The 18,253-nt window shown below is 33.1% G+C and overlaps 1 protein-coding gene across 1 annotated transcript; it reads right to left on the bottom strand.

Moving 5' to 3' along the window:
* Positions 1–1,103: 1,103 nt before the first annotated feature.
* Positions 1,104–18,244, bottom strand: LOC111053404 (minor histocompatibility antigen H13). The gene is made up of 8 exons (XM_039420563.1): positions 17,903–18,244; positions 14,656–14,754; positions 11,891–11,973; positions 9,875–10,049; positions 8,240–8,423; positions 6,344–6,464; positions 5,141–5,329; positions 1,104–3,128 (listed from the first exon to the last, which is right to left on the bottom strand). The coding sequence occupies exons 1-8, from the start codon at positions 18,089–18,091 to the stop codon at positions 3,020–3,022; spliced, it is 1,149 nt and encodes a 382-aa protein (XP_039276497.1). The 5' UTR covers positions 18,092–18,244; the 3' UTR covers positions 1,104–3,019.
* Between the last annotated feature and the right edge of the window lie 9 nt (positions 18,245–18,253).

Genomic DNA, 18,253 nt, shown 5'->3' with positions numbered 1-18,253 from the left:
TTTAAGAGGTTTCATTGGGGATCCTAAATGAAATGAAAAATTACTCTGTTGCTTAAACATCTTTGACCCTATGTATCCAAATTTATTTTTTTAAATGAGAATGTGGTCATGTGATACATGATTTTAATACAGAGTTCCAATAGAAAATGAATGACGAGAACCGCTCATTGATATCTCAACCAAGACCTACCAGACCTATGTCTTGTAGGTCTTTCGTCAACCCGTATCAATAAATTATGAACCAGCTGGAATCATGTGCCAGCGCATTTGTTTTGGTTTTTGTCTGTGCGTGTTGCACAAAAACCTGTTAAGTTTTAACCGTAATTAATTCCAAGCGAACCAATAAAAGTAACCTCTCCTCTTGAAAATAGCCTTCTCTGATTGGTTCTCGTGGATTTAATCATGATTACAATTTAACAGACTTTTGTGCAACCGGGTTTCTGTGTGGTAGCTCCCAAATAGCTTCAGCTGATGTTATGAATAAATGAATGAGAAAACTGTAGTAATTTCATGAAATGAATTCTTCAGCTGACTAAATGATAAATAACATTTTTTTTCTTATGCACTTTCAATGTCATTTTTATATCCTGAAAAAGGATGAAGGAGTGAGTCAATTCTGTTGTCCAACGAACTTGACCTGTAAAAAGGTTCGAAGAATACGTGTTCAAAATTTAAAGCTGATTGATCAATTTTTCCTAAAATATTGTAAAACATAGACGGACGACTTTGGCCTTCAGTAAGTCAAAAGTGAGAACTCGCTAACACTCGTTCAATAATAAAACATTTTGAATAATAACAACATTATATTGCTATTTAGAAGCAAAAACCGAATCCCTTAACCTACCTCAACAGTTGAAACATAATTCAACAGAACCTTTTAGGTTATGTCGCTATGTATAGATAAACTGAAATCTAGAGGAACTGAGAGCTGAGACTCTCGACTCGGACTATGTTCATAAACAGAACTTCAATAAACACTCATTGAAGCTGAATCGAACTTCTAAATAGTCCTTTATATTTAAATTCATTTGGCTGTTACATCAAACTTGAAGTGAAGGTCTCTTGTGAGTTGAGGTATGAAGAGTAATAGAGAACAAACATTTAAAAAGAAAAAATAGTTTAATGATAAATTTCACCACATTAAGTTTATTGAGATACTGTTGTCATCAACAAATCAATATTGGAAGTTTATTTTCTTTAGTTTCTTTTTTTTATTCCGATAAAAAAAGATTCATAATTCTTTATAAATACTATGACAAAATCAAAAATTACCAATGTGTTAGAAAACACGATTAAGGATTCAATTCTTTCTTGTTACATTTCCAACTTCTCTACAAGTAAACAATTCTTATTCAAATAAATGAAAAATTAGATTTCAAATCAAATTCAAAAATTCAATTAAAACAAATTCTTATTTCAATCATATTTAAAACAAAACAAAAAAAACATGAAAAGGTTCTTCAAAACTGTTAATATCCTCTATAAAAAATAACTTCTCAATTTTTGAAGATGAATATGATTGGCATAGAAAACACATTGCTATTCATTGTAGGATCAGTGGCTTGCAGAAATGTATCATAGTAACAAACATTAACAAAATAGGCTACTAGTAACAAATAATAGTATAACTAGAATTGTTTGGATTGCACATCAACAAAATAATGTTACTTGATAATGGCAGAATTGGTTCAAACCTAAGAATTACAACAATTCAGACAAACTTGATAGTGGCAGAATTGATTCAAACCAAAGAATTACAACAATTCAGACAATAGGCCTACAATACTTTCAAGATTAAAAGTTCAATAGAACATGAAAATATCAACTGAATTGATATAATAATATTCTGGATGTCGATAATTATTCCCTGTAGAGAATAGATACAATAAACATGTTTATATACTCCAAATGCAGAATAATACAATTGTTTTTGTGGTACTGAAAGATTATCTAGGTCTAGTGATATTTAAGTTCAAGATCAAGTTTACATTTTAGGCCAATCGACACATTTTCCTTAGATCATAAAAACCCAACTCCAGGTTTGAATAATTATTGATACTGAAGTAATGTTGGAAGAGGAAATCAAATTAGTTCTATACTAAGTGATTTTCTATGTAAGATCTAATTTGTTTTGATGGATGGAACTTAATTAAGTAGCATAGCAGGAATTGATCGATCAGCAATTGCCATCACTGATGGTAATTTTCTCTAGAATTATTGGTACATCTTTAATATTTCTTAAATTAATTAACTGACATATTTTCCTATTAAAACAATCGACTTATTTGTAAATAATTAGGCTAATAGAAATAAAATAATTATTGGCTAAGTAACTCTGGTACAGAAATAATTTCTAATGAGAAATTCAAGGTTGTTATCAAACAAATGAATATTTTTCGAACCTTGGATCGAAATTAAATATTTGAACGGAATGAGTTTGATAGACGAGCTTGAGGAGATTTTCTTAATTGGTTAAGCAATTTTAAGATACCAACCAATATTGTAATATAATTAATTATATTAATACGAAATATATTTTTACTGATAAGGAATATTTGATCCAAATGTGATACCTGAGTTTTGTATGTGGTTCAATACAAGGATTTTGTGTCCTTTGAGATTTAGGTCAATAGCTCTTTTGAAACTTAGGTCATTCGATATTTAAACAAGAGATTTTTTACATTAGGAAAAATTCCTAAATGAGAGTGTGGATACTCATGAATGAATAAATTTATTGTTATGTTTCAAACTGAAAGTTTAAAGAGGCAGACAATGAAAGTGTTATGAGTTATAATTCGCAAACATTAGTAATAGTTGATAAGGAAAAAATCGATGGAATATTAATTTATCACAGAATGGATTCAGAACAAGAGCCTTGTTCATCAAAACTTTTGAATGGAAGTCATACATTTTTTAACATGTGCGTAAGGTAAAATATTTTTGTCTAAAATCTGAGTTCGTCCAGACATCTTTGACGATTTTATCCTTTACACTCCACAAAATCAAGCACCGAAAATGTTTATTTGTCTTTTTTCACTTTGAGAGGAATCTTGGTGGTGGGAGCCGATGTGACCTCGGAGTTGGCAGGCTCTTTGATGGATTTCTCGTCTGACGGATGATCTTCATATCTGTTGAAAAACGAATCGTAAATTAATTTCTGAGAGATTGCTTCACCTCCGATAGAAAACAAACAAGGATGCTAATAAAATAACTTGAGAATGCTACTCTTATGCTCGGTTCCACAAAGCTTGGTCAATACATTTGAACATTGTAAAATCAGGTACGCTTTACAATGAGTAAACTGGAACATACATACGTATAATTTTTTATGCCGATAGTTACTATTGATAATACCAGTGCACATTTGAAAAGCGTACCCTTAAGCTTGGTGAAACAGAACATTTTTGACAGAATTAAATTAAATTAAACATTAATCAATTCAATAGAGTTAGCTACTGAGAAATGGCATATGTGATATTTTTGGAATTTTTTTAAAGGGAAGGAAGATAAACAACATTTCGGAGGTGGAAATAAGGGTACTCCGCAAAAATTATTCAAGATATATTAAAAATTGATTAAGTTTCAAATTGAGAGCAGCGTCTCCACATCAAGAATTTAACAAGAGACTGAAAACAGATTAAATTCAAACCATAACAAATTCTGTGCTAGAGCCATCTCAAGTAAGGATTTATCTCTAGTAAACATTACCTTCTCTACTGAGATGGCTGCGCTAGCATTTAATTAATTGTAGGTTAAGTTAAATGTTTAATTTTGTTGGTATACTCATATAATATTCTCTCAGAAGCACATCTATGAACGGAATATTGAAGCAGTGTATTATTGAAATATGAAGAATATAATGGAATATTGAAATTAATGGCAGTGCATTAAACAATTAAATTCAATTGAAACGTACATGCAAAGAGAATAATCATTCGTAATTCAAACAACTTTTGATTTTATTTCCGCAGCAAAAGGATAGAACGCTCGCAGTTTTTTTTGAAATACGATTTTAATGAATATAAAATAATGTTTTGCGTAGCAGAAATGACTGATTCAGTTAACTATAGTGTGGTTAATAGTAGTAGTGTATAGTGAAGTTAACTATATTCTGTCCACGTTATAAGGGCAGATTTTTAGCAACATTGGTGTTGCTATCCTTGTCTATGATTCAAGAAAGCAGATAGCGCTATCCTTTCTAGCTCTGCAACGTAGCCATATCGGTTTTTAATAATGTGAAAATATAATAACAAAAAATTCAATCTCAATTATAAAATTTATTATTTAATAATTGAAAAATATTTTTTCTCGACGAATAACATGTAATTGATTATTTTATACAAGAATGGACTGTCAATTTCACATCAGATATGCCGGTACCCTCTATAGAAGTAACTGACAAGGCAGGGAATCGGCAACGCTGTTCTGTATCTCCACTACCATCACAACGAGGATGTCACTATAGATATTGATAATGGTATAACAAACAAAACTATAGTCTGAGCAAACCTTAGTTTGCAGCATAAAGCTAGGCGCACAACAGTTAGTCAAGACAAGACAAGACATGATCAGACACGTTTTGTCACAATACTTCACATAGCTGCTTGTTAAGACATATCTAGTTGCAATGACTAATCAGTGTGAGTTGCGTCACAAGCAGCTAAGTATTGAGACAAAACGTGTCTGATCATGTCTTGTCAAGTTTAGTCAATACTTCACATAGCTGCTTGTGACGCAACTCACACTGATTAGTCATTGCAATTAGACATGTCTTCATAAGCAACTATGTGAAGTATAATGACTAAACGTGTCTGATCGTGTCTTGTCTTGACTAACTGGCGTGCGTCTAGCCTTAGTCTTATTAGAGTACAGCGCTGCCAGATTTCCCACAATCCAGAGAGCCTGTGAAATAATTGTGCGAGAGAAAGAGTGAAACAAGAGCGTAGGCCTTATTGATAGGATGAGCATGAAAACGGCAACTGTGTACTCCTATTGTTCTATTGAAATAACATTGGCCATAAAGCTCCGTGTTTTAAAAGTTTTACTAAGGTTTGCACGGATTATAGTATTTCAAATAGTTTGGATAAATTAGTGGTTTGAAAATAAGTAGTTTTCATTCAATAGTGGAAGGTGCACTTACTGAAACAGGGCCGTCAAGTCTCCCTTGAGAATAGCGACGATCATTGGAGTGCCCAGACAAGCAGGCACCAAGTACAGCAGAGCCGGCTGCGCATGCTTGAACACATGCATCACAAACATTGTCACAGCTAGGCCGGCGATGTACGCGATAAACGTCGAATAGAAGTAGGTCTTCGAGTTTCTTTGTAAGCTGAAAAACGAAATCATCAATCAATCTATTCAAGACATACAATGTTATCTTGTACATGAATGCGTCACATTAGTATTAAATGAAAATTATAATTATTATAATATTGTGGTCAAGGTATCCTTAGTATACTCGATAAAACATAAACCTTAGTCTATCCGTCTCCTTTCTGATGCTACCCGAGTATCGAATTTAGAAATAATATGATAATCTTGTATTATACACGTTCTTGTCGTAAAATACGAGTTAAAACTAACATGTTCTTTTCCTTGGAGAATCTCAATGAATATAATTGAATTCATAGCTATAAAATATCACATCAATACAAATGGGAATCAACTAGCTTAAACACTTTGGACACATTTGAGTTTGGAAACCAGGCATAGGTTGATTTATCATAATCAAACGTTTGAAATAGGATAGGAACAACTTACTTACAGTATCTCCATAATAACACAGAAAGTTCAACAAAGTCGACAGAATAGTTTATGATCTATGATGTGACGTGCAATAAAATAGCGCACAATAAAGTCAGACATAATAGCGTTTTCTCTGAAGTATCTTTATTTTAATAAGGGTGGCTACGAACGACAGGACTGTATCTTCGATTTTTGTTGTATATCTTTTCTTCGATGCTGTATTTGAGGTTAAATTATTTTTGTATAATTATGATTTGTGATTTTCTAGTGGTTTATTTATTGTTATTGGTTGTTTATTTTAGTTTATAAGCTACGGTCAAACAGCTGTTTTTATGAAGCCTCTCGCTGATGAAACAACAACCATGATGAGCTTGTTGTACACACATGTTGTACACACTTGTCCTGTCGTTAGTGGCCACCCTAAGGTAATATTGTTTTGTTTAATGCTGTTTTTATTTTATAAAAATGTAACCAATAACTTTTTGGTTATATTAAATTAAAATAGTTTAGAGTGTTAAATCAAATTGAGTGAATACTCCAATCTACAACACTGATAAGATAATAACATTCAGATAGAAAAGTTAAAATAGCAACTTACCTATTATCGAATCTGAGAAGAAGTGCAATGAAAATGCCAGGTACAACAATGTCTCCCAGTCCAAGCATAGCGAAATTGTTGGCTGCAATTCCCTTCTCCAATATGTCTTGCGGAAACACCACTGCCAACAATACAAAATCAATTACAAAAATTGAAAAGTAGAGAATATTGAAATGAAATTAAATTTGAAGGGGAAAAAAATATGAGTTTTCTCGATGGTGAAAATTAGCTGCTGATGAGAACACTCCATAGTCAAGTTGGGTGGATAAAGTCTATAGAGAGTAGATTTACTAATATTGAAAAGGTAGGAAAGATTTGAAGGAAAAACAAAAAATATGAGTTGTCTTTATGGAGTAACTGTAAATTAGGTAATGATAAGAACACTCATAGTCAAGTTGGGTACATGAAGATGGGCTTCACAGTCTCTTTGAAAAATGTGAACATATAGTTTAATCATGGTACTGTACTCCATAAGCTGGAACAACATTGTAAAAGAATGACAACTATCCCCTTAGTTTACTAACGGGTGTTTCAAAAAGGACGCACATCGAAGTTTGAGGGAATATATTTCCTGTATGGGGGATATTTTGTTCCCTCAAAAAACAGTTGGCACTACCGTACTCATTGTTGAACCGGCATGCACCATTTTACATACTAGTGCTTGTTAGTATTCATTTGTAATCTGTAGTGTCTGTGTATTTTCAACTATGTTTTTTCAAAGGATGAAAGTTTGTTTATTATTGAAAGTATTGTAGGGCCTTTATTTTTTACAAATCTGTGGATGGTGATGTGTATCGCAACCTTATTGAAAAATTTATAGCGTTGTTAGAATTAGACGATCGAGATTGTTGGTTTCAGCAGGATAATGCAACATGCCATACTTCTGCTGAAACGATGAATATGTTACGAGAATTTTTTGACCATCATGTGATATCAAAAGGATTGTGGCCGCCAAGATCCCGAAATCTTACTCCAGCTGACTTTTTTCTTTAGGGGAATTTAAAAGTAAGGTTTTTAATAACAATCCTCATACACTTGACGAATTGAAGGCTAATATTGAAAGTGAGATTAAAATCATTTCTGAGCAAACAAAACTAAAAGTGGCTGCAAATGTTATGAAACGTGTTCGAACCTGCATTACTAGTGGAGGAAGCCATTTTGAACTTTTATTGTGAAGTTTTAAAGGTAATTTGAATATAATAAAGGTAATAATTTCATACAGCATAACTTTAATAGCTTAATGTAATAAATGATATTCTCAAACTCCCATGTGCGTCCTTTTAACACCCGTTAGTAACCTATAATTTACGGTTCTAAAAGAAGTCGACATCATATCTTGTGAATTGAGATGATGAGAAGTTATGCAATGTAAATTCAATGAAGCGAGTGGAACGTTTGTCACGATAGTGGTTTTAAATATTCAACAAAATTTTATGAAAGATTTAAAGTACGGTATGTTGAAAGCAGGTTAATTTGATTATTTGCTAGACTAGCCAGCATAATTTTTATATTTTTAGAATTTGCCTATATCTCAAGTTTTTAAAAATTACAATTAATAAGAATTATATAAATTCGGTAACTGTTATAGAATTAACTAGTAACATGTTTTAAACTTTTTTACAAAAACAACTTGTTTTAGCACTCATGTCATTGCCTCAAGCGTTAAATATAAGTGTCTACTATTATTTTATTATTTTTTATTGGGAAGAGCAAACAATATAACAGTAATTTACAATGCTAGTAAATAAACTCTATTTGAAAGATCATAACAGTATCCTATTGGATTGATGTTATCCATATCTCTGTTATACTGGTCATCGCAGTATTGATTGAAGGAATACCCTCAAGCCACAGAAAATAACATGTAAAAATTTATAGAAGAAAATGGTTACTTACGTTTAATTGGCGCCTCGAAAGATTTGGCAACAAACACCATCACATTTGTGCCAAAAACCCAAAAAATGTCATAGACGAAAAGTCCTCCCAATAGAATGCAACCAGTGACCACATTATTCAAATGGAGCAGTTCAACTCCATTCACAGCAAAAGCTAAGCCGAACAGATTGTTAGCAATCCAGTGCTGAAACATTTGATATTACAAGAAGATCAATTAACATGAACAACAAGTAATATTAATCTTATTGATTAGTTGATTAACCGTTTTACTTTTATTCACACATCCTATTGAACATTGATCCAATTACATGAATGTTTCAATTGATTGCTGTCAACGTTTCCAATGATTGTTTTTCAATAATGAGTTTCACGTTATGAAGTCAACACCTGATTATAATTGTGTTGCTATCTTTGTCTGTTGTTAGACAAAGCAGATAGCTCTATCCTTCTATACATCAGCACCGTTCACAAATCGTTTGTAGACTACGTAGAAATATAATGAACTACCAAAATATTTAATCTCAATCATCAAAGTTTATCATTAAACCACAAAAAATAATTTCTTGACGAATAAGAAATAATTGATCATTATTAACAAGAATCAATTATATTAATATTATATCAAATATACCGAGATGACTTGAATCATGCTACCTACTATATAGAAGGCAGTGGAAATATGAAACTTGGCAACTCTGTCGTCCTATCATTTCCACATGTTCAAACCTCCGCCAATTTTTGTAGATACAAACCATATTCTATCATAGTAGTTTCAAATTGTAATTTAGCGTGTATAGTTTAATATTCTCGAATTCATACTTACTTTTTTATTAAAATGTGTCATGTTGTAAACTTTTTATCTGCGTATAAGCCTGTATATATTGTAATACGTTTAAATAAAGTGATTCAATCAAACAATCAATGTATTTCGCTATAAAGAGACTATGATCTGAATGGAATTGATCTCACTATGAGTTGAGTTTCATTGGTTTATTGACTTGACGTTCATAACGTTCTCGTTCATAGAACAACACGTATATTTGCACAATGAATTACTGTACAAACATGTAAGTAGTTCGTAAATTATTGCTGAAACAACATTAGTCACAGACTACGGAATCAAAAGCACTTCGCTCATATTTCCATTAGTAAATTCTAGTTCACTAACCAATTATTTTATAAAGAGCTGGGAAATATAACTGTACCTCAGAGCTAGAGGAGCGTAAGTCCATTTTTTTGACAAAAAGATGTTTTCAGTGAGTCTTGTTCAGTTTTTCGAACTCTATAGATTCAAGATAACGTAAGTCCTCTGCAGTTGATTGTTTTGAAGATAGCCAGAGCTGAAAGAGCGGAAGTCCAGTAAGCATTAAAACTGAAACAACGTGAGTCCAATAACTTGAAAGTGAATGTAATGATAATTCGACTTACGCTCTTTTAGCCCCGGCTGGGAGTGTAATACTCTTTGGGCTCTCCTGTGAAATCAACCGTTTGAGACTTCTCTTTTAGCCCCGGCTGGGAGTGTAATACTTTTTGGGCTCTCCTGTGAAATCAGCCGTTTGAGACTTACGCCCTTCTAACTCTGAGGTACAGATAATAACAACAGATAAGAGTTTCTTATAAAAAATATTCACTCACCTTCTCTTTCAAATACCAAGCTCCAACAACTGAGCAACAAATCAAACAGAAAATGTCGTGAGATGTGAATTTGTAATCGATGACATCAGTCTTATCTTCGTCGTTTCCTTTTGAAAAGCGTAAATGAAACGGAATGTTAGGAATGGCAGCAGGCACCAGTGAGCTTATTACAGGACTGCAACCAAAACACAAACATTATCAGAGAAACTACAAGACAACTACAATCAATTTTGAAGAAAAAACGAGAATAGAACAATGATAATATTAAGCAGGATTCCCAAAAATCAGTATCAATGAACGTGTCCGGTACAGAGAAAATATTATTCCCATTAGAACTCATAGGAATTATATTTTCACTGATGCTCACTGACTCTGATGTTGATATGTGGTTATCCACCTTTATTATGTTCATCGAAAGAAGATACAAAAATAACATGAAGTTTGCACGTTTGTGAATCTATATAATAAGAGAGAGTAGGGTTGTGTTTGTTCGTTTGTTCGCATCAAAACATGTCAACTTATGGATTGCATACCGGAAAAACGGGAATGATTTAGATCTCAAAATGTTGCATATAGATTCTTAATTAACCGAGGATGGTTATTTATGCCTATTTTCAGTTCTTCAAGATTTCATTACATAAAGTTTTCAATTTGTCATGCATCCAGTTGTTGTATAGAAGCAGCTGAACATTTCTTTTAAAAGGGACACTAGATGATAGGTATGATTGGGGATCCTATTCGAATAAAAATAACTGATTTTCTGTCGCATCAAAACCGCACTGATTTCTCAAACCGTTCAAAAGTTATTCTCATTCAGAGATACTGATAAATCATTAATCTATCCATCATTTTTACTATAATAATGGAAAGAGCTGGCTCATACAAGTACGTGATGTAGAAAAATTATGTTTGACACATCATCACGTCTGAACTACTGTACTGATTGATTTGAAATTTTGCATAAAAATTCTTCATTAACCGAGGATGGTTATAGGCCTATTTTCAAAATTCGAATTTTTTATTATGTCAAGTTTTCATTTTGCAGTTTTAAAATAGACCCTTGTGAAGCACGGGTTACCTACTAGTAATTATTATAAGAGTGATGACTAGACTCATATCTGTTAATAAATTCCTGAACTCGTAAATACCAGTTCACAATGCTTTCATCCACACTGAATCGCGTACTGTGATTATTCAATTCAGTACTAATTTCCTACCCTCTGTGTACTGTGAATTGACCTTACTGCTCCAAGATCCACTATCACACGGGCATGTTTTTCCCATCGTGTTTGGGCTCCCATGATAAGCTAGTAAATTACAAAGGACATTCATTGGCATCATTCGATGAATGAAAGTAAGACAACACTATAATTGGTGTAACATCTTGTCCTGTCATCATTTGAAAATAATTTACGTTACTTTCGACGTTAAAAAATCGTTAGAGGTACTAATCTCTCTATTCTTATTCTATTGCTGCTCTTACTGTAATTTAGGCATTATTTTCATGCCGTGAAAGATATTTAAAATTTAAATTGATAATAATCATTGCTTTTCTTTCCTCAAATGATGTGATTATTTCGTTGTTCAGAAAAGCATAAGATACTAGCGCTATGGATGATTTTACTTCTTCCACAGAAAAATTAGATTTATTTTCAAGGCAAGCCCTCACAAATATGGTAAACCAAATTTTGCTGAAACGACAAATCATGACTAAGCTAGAACCTATCCCAAATCAAAACAACGCACCAATTGTGAAACAACTTTCATTGTTCTTTAGGGCCTATTATACAGAATAAATCTTGACCTATAACTGAATCCAAAGTGATTCACGCACGTAATATCAAACAACAATGATGAGTAATACTATACAAATCATCATAAATTCGTGATTTGGGAATGAAACATAGTGTGTAAATAAATGTGATATGAAAATGTATGAATTCAGGGCTACTTTCTTGTATTTATATAATAGAATTAATTATATATATTTCTATAGTTAAAAAATATATGATTTACCTCATAAGATGACAAAGAGCGAGCACTCCAAGGAAGAAGAAATATCCAGTCACTAGAAGATTTATGTATTCTTTGGAAAAAGTCTGCAATAGAAGAAAAAGAGTTTAAAATAAGATATTGTAGAACTCAAAATCAATAACATCCAGACATGCAATAGACGCCAGGATTCAATAAGCAGACCTAATAATTCAATAAAGAATTTCTAGAATTGAGAAAATTGAGATAAGGAATACATGAATATAAAAAAATAAAATAATTCTAATGATGGGGTTTTCGCCTGAAATTATTGTTACAAATTTAATGCACATGTTCTTGATATTTCTCAATAATGCGCATGAGTATGGGAAGACAAATGGCATTACACATCCTTCATCCTTATAGCCACTTTTTTAATATTAACAACTCGATTTGAGTATTCAAAACGTATTCAAAATATATTTTCTTAACTGATAAAACAAATTTGAGATATAATAGATAAACGATAACAAGAAATCACAAACAAAACATCACCAATTATATCACTGATTAGCATATCTATAGCTATCCCCTCATCAACACTTTCAAATCCCTTCCACCAACTAGGCCTAATAAGATAAGAATCAAAAATTGATATTTGATCAGATTTACCGGGTTAACTTGAATCCTAGCTATATACTATGGAAATAAAAAATGGCAACAATGCCTTCCTATAATTTCAACTGACTTTATTATGTGAATCTAACCATAGATGAATATGCAAGCTAGTGCTCAAAATGCAATCCCCAAAAACATTCAATCGTTCAGAAATACGCAAGACTTCCACAACATAATATTTTCTATCTACATCATGCATAACATTACACTTTGTATCAGCGAAATGTTTCAATAATGAAACCATCCATCCTACCATAACTATGACTGTCTCGTGATTCATCCAAATATTAATTTTCTTTTTCTAAATACGTGTTCCACAAAAAAACATCCACGACATGAAAAAATAAAAAATCGAGACATGAAGATAAATGTTATATGAATAATTAGAAGTGGAACAAAGAAAATAAAAATAAGCAGATTGTATGGAAAAATAAAAATGTGCATATTATATGCAAAATATCTATATCTTGAAAATAGACCAGACAAGAAACTGTATTTCTCACTTTCTGGTTAGTTGAGAAGTTGATATTATGGTAATTATTTAATTCATATTGAATAAAAATACTAAGAAATTGTCAAAAACCACAGATTTATTGATTGTTAGAAAGATCGGTTTCAGTTGTTACACCATTGTTAATCTGTGATCAGAGATCGACAATGGTGTAACAACCGAAACCGATCTTTCTAACAATAAATAAATCTGTGGTTTTTGACAATTTCTTAGTATCTTTATTTAACAATAAAAAACTGTATCTATAGGTACTGACTTAGTGGATATTTATTGTGAATGATAATGTTCTGACATAAGTTATATGCAATTATTATTGAGTATTGTTTATCGCTATAATAGCGCACTAAGGAGAGGCAAAGAAGAAGAAGAAGAAGAAGAAGTTAATTGAGAGAAAAAAATTTATCTGAAGGTAAACTTTTGGGAAATTTAATCCATTTCCACAAAGTAGCGTAATATGAGTTAACTTGAGTAATTTAAAAAAATTCAATTTATTCCATAAAGAATAAGTTACCGTGAAGAATGTGCTCTCACATTTTAATTATTTTATCTATTACCAAATCTGTAAGTTTTGATAGCTTTCGAATTTAAGCGAACATACTAGAAAGTATATTATTGTATGATAAAGTATTGTTAAAGTATGTTGTATGATAGTAAAGCTATCTAAAAAGTAATAGCTGGATAAAAAATCCACAGAAATTTATTTCATTTCGATATCTAAATAGTATCAAAATAAGAAAACTTGGAAAAGACTCATGTAAAAAGTTTCCAAAAATCTGCTGCGCAGTTTTAAACAAGGCGAGTCATTTTTTTAACATAGCAATTAATTTCCAAATAATAGGATACCGATCTATGAATTATGATATATATGAATTGATATTATTTGAGGATCTGTTATCTAAATATTGTACAGAATTCAGTAGTGTAGCTATCAATTACCTCTGAGCCAAGTAGAACATTTTTCTCATTATTATTTCTAACTTAGTTATTGCTAGAGTAAAAATGTAAGATTGTGAAATGCACTGCTCAATTCTTTAATTATGGTATATATCAGACAATCTATATTTATTAATGATTGATGGAGGACAGATGAAAATTGTCATGAAACGTGACAAAAATGAGTTTATGAAACAAAACTGATCGATTTTATTGTAAATTGATCTCTTGATAAAGCTTACCCCGTACGCCTCAACGGTGACATAAAATTATTATGACAATTAGAATGAAGGTGATCCTAAATCATTGATAATAAATTGTGCGTAGTTTTCAAGGAACTGTTTTACTCAGCCATAACAGAGAATCTTAAAAATAATGTGAATATACATCATCTAACTTTGAATTCTTCACGTTATTAAATTGGAAGCTATTATATTAATTGAATAGAAAGATATTATATTAATTGAATAGGAAGCTATAAAGAGAATGCAATTATGGACAATTAGATAAAAAACCCAATAAATATTATGTTTTGAAATATCGAAACTGAGAAGCGGAATCCAAACCACAAAAATATTATAAAAACTAATAGGGATAAAATGGAGTTTATAAAAAAAACTAGAAGCCATGAAACGAGTTATTTGAAATATTAGAAAAAACGTATAATTGAAGAAAACAGTTAGCTCACCTGAAAAAATACATAAAGTCCGAAAAGAGCAGCACTTGCTATTAGAGGAAACATGGCGGCGTCTTTTTGTGTCATCGTTTCAGGTTTTTCACCAGATTCCTGAAAAATAGATAGCATATGAATATTTCAAAACTAAACTGGTTGAAAATTCAAGCATTAATAAGACTACGAGCTAACAAAACTACATAAAATGTAATTTAGTCACAATAGTAATTCAAGTGTATTCAGTCTATGACCAACAGTCGCCAGATAGACTTCGTCAAAGTTCAAAACAATTAAAAACACAAATAATTTGAGATAACTGCAGATAGTTTGTTTCATGTGACTCTGTAGATGGACTGCCACTCCATCTATGAAACAAACTGTTCCACAAGTCCACTGGTTTCATCCTCTCTCAGTGAGTACAGAGGGTAGTTGATAAGTTTCTCACGTAACAGCCTACAAAGCTTCCTATACTCCAGAGCTCACGAACACAAATCGGCAGTCTATTGAAAAATATTAGAGCTCGTAAGGGGTAGCATTCATGTGCTTTCGACAGTCTGGAGTAGGGCAGGTAAATTTTGCCTCGCCCCCTGGTATCGTGATGGTGCAACTGGCCCCTCTCCCGGAAGGCATGAATCTCACTCATTAGGTGCCGTAGGGAGCTATACATGTACTGACTAAGACTGTCAGTATTCTCAAACGTTTGCAAATTGGCCGGCTTTGAAATAATGATTTTATTTATCAGAAAAATGCATTAATACAATAATTCATAATACATTGCTCAAGGTAATGCGATGACGTGATAACACTAATAACTTTCTTCTGTAGAAGGAGAATCCTTTCACAGCTACCCGCATGGCTCCAAAGTAGCCTCCTATTCCATAGCTTTTATGGAAAAGCCCATGGTAGGCTGAAATCAAGTAGTTGGCAGGCACATGTCGCTTCAGTTTCCGCATCAAAAATGTTACCCTGGCCAGCCGATTACACAGCATACCAATATGTCGCTCCCATTATAGAGTGGGGTCCATTACATAACCCAAGACCTCCACCAGCCTGCAGACCACGCCTCAAGGTGCACACCAGGTTCTGTTGTATCCCCTCATTAAAACATATTTGAAGTCTTATGAAGGACATGAATCAGTATTGTGTGATCTCTCAAAGGCCTTTGATTGCGTGTCTCATGTTATCTTGTTGAGGAAGCTGGCTAGATATGGCTTCGAGGGACCGGCATGGAAGATGGTTGCTGACTACCTCCAGGATAGAAGACAGGTAGTTTCTATAATGGGTGCGTCATCAAATGAAGGAAATGTACCACAAGGTTCAGTACTTGGCCCGCTGCTGTTCCTGCTGATGATAAACGATTTGCACCTGGATGGTTCCAGCTTGCTTTTTGCTGATGACACCACCATCATTGGTCAGGGCAGACGGCCCCATGATGCCAAATTCGAAGCACAGGAGCTCTTTTCTGAGGCTAAGAAGTGGTTCTCCAATAACAAGCTGAAATTGAATGAGACCAAGACTCAGGGGATTGTCTGTACCCTAAGTAGAACAGAGATTCTTGATGCTGGTGCTGAACCTGTTTCCTTTCTCGGTTTTCGTGTTGATAAAAAATGATTATGGGAGTCTCATATTTCCAAAGTCTACAAGAGGCTCTCAAGAGTGATTTATCTGCTTCGGAAGATGAGACGACTACTTACTGTTGAACGCCTGTTGATGCTGTACCATGCAGTATTTGCCAGCCACAAACAGTATGGCATCTTGATATAGGGACATTCGGCGCATGTGAAGGACATACTCCTGCTCCAGAAAAAGGCACTCCGTGTAATGACGTTTAGCGACTATGATGCACACTGTCAGCCCATATTCCAACGCTTGGGCATCCATACAGTTTATGGCATGTACATATTGTCATCGCTCCTACACGTCAGGAGAAACATCTGCACGTTTGCTAGAAGGGAGGAAGTGCACTTACATGGAACTCGAAGGGGGGTTGACTTGGATGTGCCGCGCTGTCGCCTGTCAAGAGTGAAGGACAGTTTTCCTGTTTTGGCGGTGCGAATGATCAACTGCCTGCCGAACTCGGTTAGGGCACGCCCAGTCAATGTGTTCAGAAGCTCATTGTCAAAGAGGCTTGTTGGAAGGAGCTTCTACCGGTTAGAGGATTTTTTTCGGCGAAAGCTTTGCTGGACTGTGACGCTGCCTACAGTTTTATGTACCATGTTTAATTGACACGATCTATACAGGAAGACCTGGCCATGATTACGACTTTGGATATTTGGATTTTATCACGAACCACATTTTGATGTAGTAGCTCATTAATATTCTAATTCGGTAATTATGGGAGTGACCAATATCTTAATATGAAAAACCTCAAGTATTTGATTCAAGATTCAATAAATTGTATTAGCCAATTTATTAACTTATCCTTATTTATATCTCAAAAATATTTTTTTCAGGACCCTCCTTTTCAAGGATGAAGACGATAAGTCGTCGTTACGGCTTCCTAAAAACAGTCGATGAGTCATACCGTATCATACCAAGTTTAGTGTCAGAGTTTTTCAGAGAATCAGAGGACACAAAAAATGTTATACCCCAGAAATAGAGTGGGTGTCAGACCTGACCAAAACTGAATAATTTTTATATCTCAACTTTATCTGAACAACCAGAAACAAGTAACTTGATTATTATAATATGATTTTATAGTGGGTGCGGATAAATTTCTAAAAAAATAAATTATATTGATTTGTACTCAATAGGTCAAACACTTAGTTTATTACTTCTTTATACTGGGATGATAGCCACGTGACAACTATATTATTCAATTTTTAAGTTTCTTGATACTTAAAAAAAGTAAAGTATCAAGTAAGTAAGTAAGATATGTACTCAATATGTCAAACACTTAGTTTATTACCTCTTTATACTGGGGTGATAGCCACGTGACAGCTATATTATTAAATTTTTCCATTAGGCCTGTCAGAAGTCCTAGATATGGTTGTAACTTTTTCACACATGTTTCATATTAGGCCTATCTTGTAGAGATACTTTTAAAAGTTGAATTATGTTATACAGTACCATACATATTTTATAAATTCATTAGCTAGCAATTTTATTTTGACTTTATTTGATAGGTAGAGCTAAAATTCAATTCATTGGACTTTATAGAACTATAGTTGCTTATAGAACATATGGAACCTTGCAAGGAAGTCCTGAGAAAAGATTCTTGATAATGACAATATAAAAAAATTAAATTAATTTTAAAATTTACCTTTTGTTCTTTTTGGTGTTTGACAGAGCGAAACGCTCCAAAAAATATTGGTAATAAAGCCATGATCAACAAACTTCCATAAGCTACAGCCATTCCTTCAGGAGTCGCCGGGATTTTTGCCGTGGCATTAGTTGCGTTATGAACTAGATTGTCCTCTAAAGAGGAAGGTATTTTATCAACCTCTGCCATTTTTACAACTTTTATTCTAAAATTTTACTATTACATAGAATATGAAAAACACAAGTTGAAATGAAATACTAGTCTAGCTTATTTTACGCCACGACACGAAAACAAGTGATGATACGAAGACAGACGAGTCGAAGTCGAAGACAAGTCTGACCTACTGCCTCC

The sequence above is a fragment of the Nilaparvata lugens genome, chromosome 2, assembly GCF_014356525.2.
Source record: "Nilaparvata lugens isolate BPH chromosome 2, ASM1435652v1, whole genome shotgun sequence".
Lineage (NCBI taxonomy): Eukaryota > Metazoa > Arthropoda > Insecta > Hemiptera > Delphacidae > Nilaparvata > Nilaparvata lugens.
The sequence above is the reverse complement of the archived record's forward strand: the minus strand, read 5'-3'. Positions and strand labels throughout refer to the sequence as shown.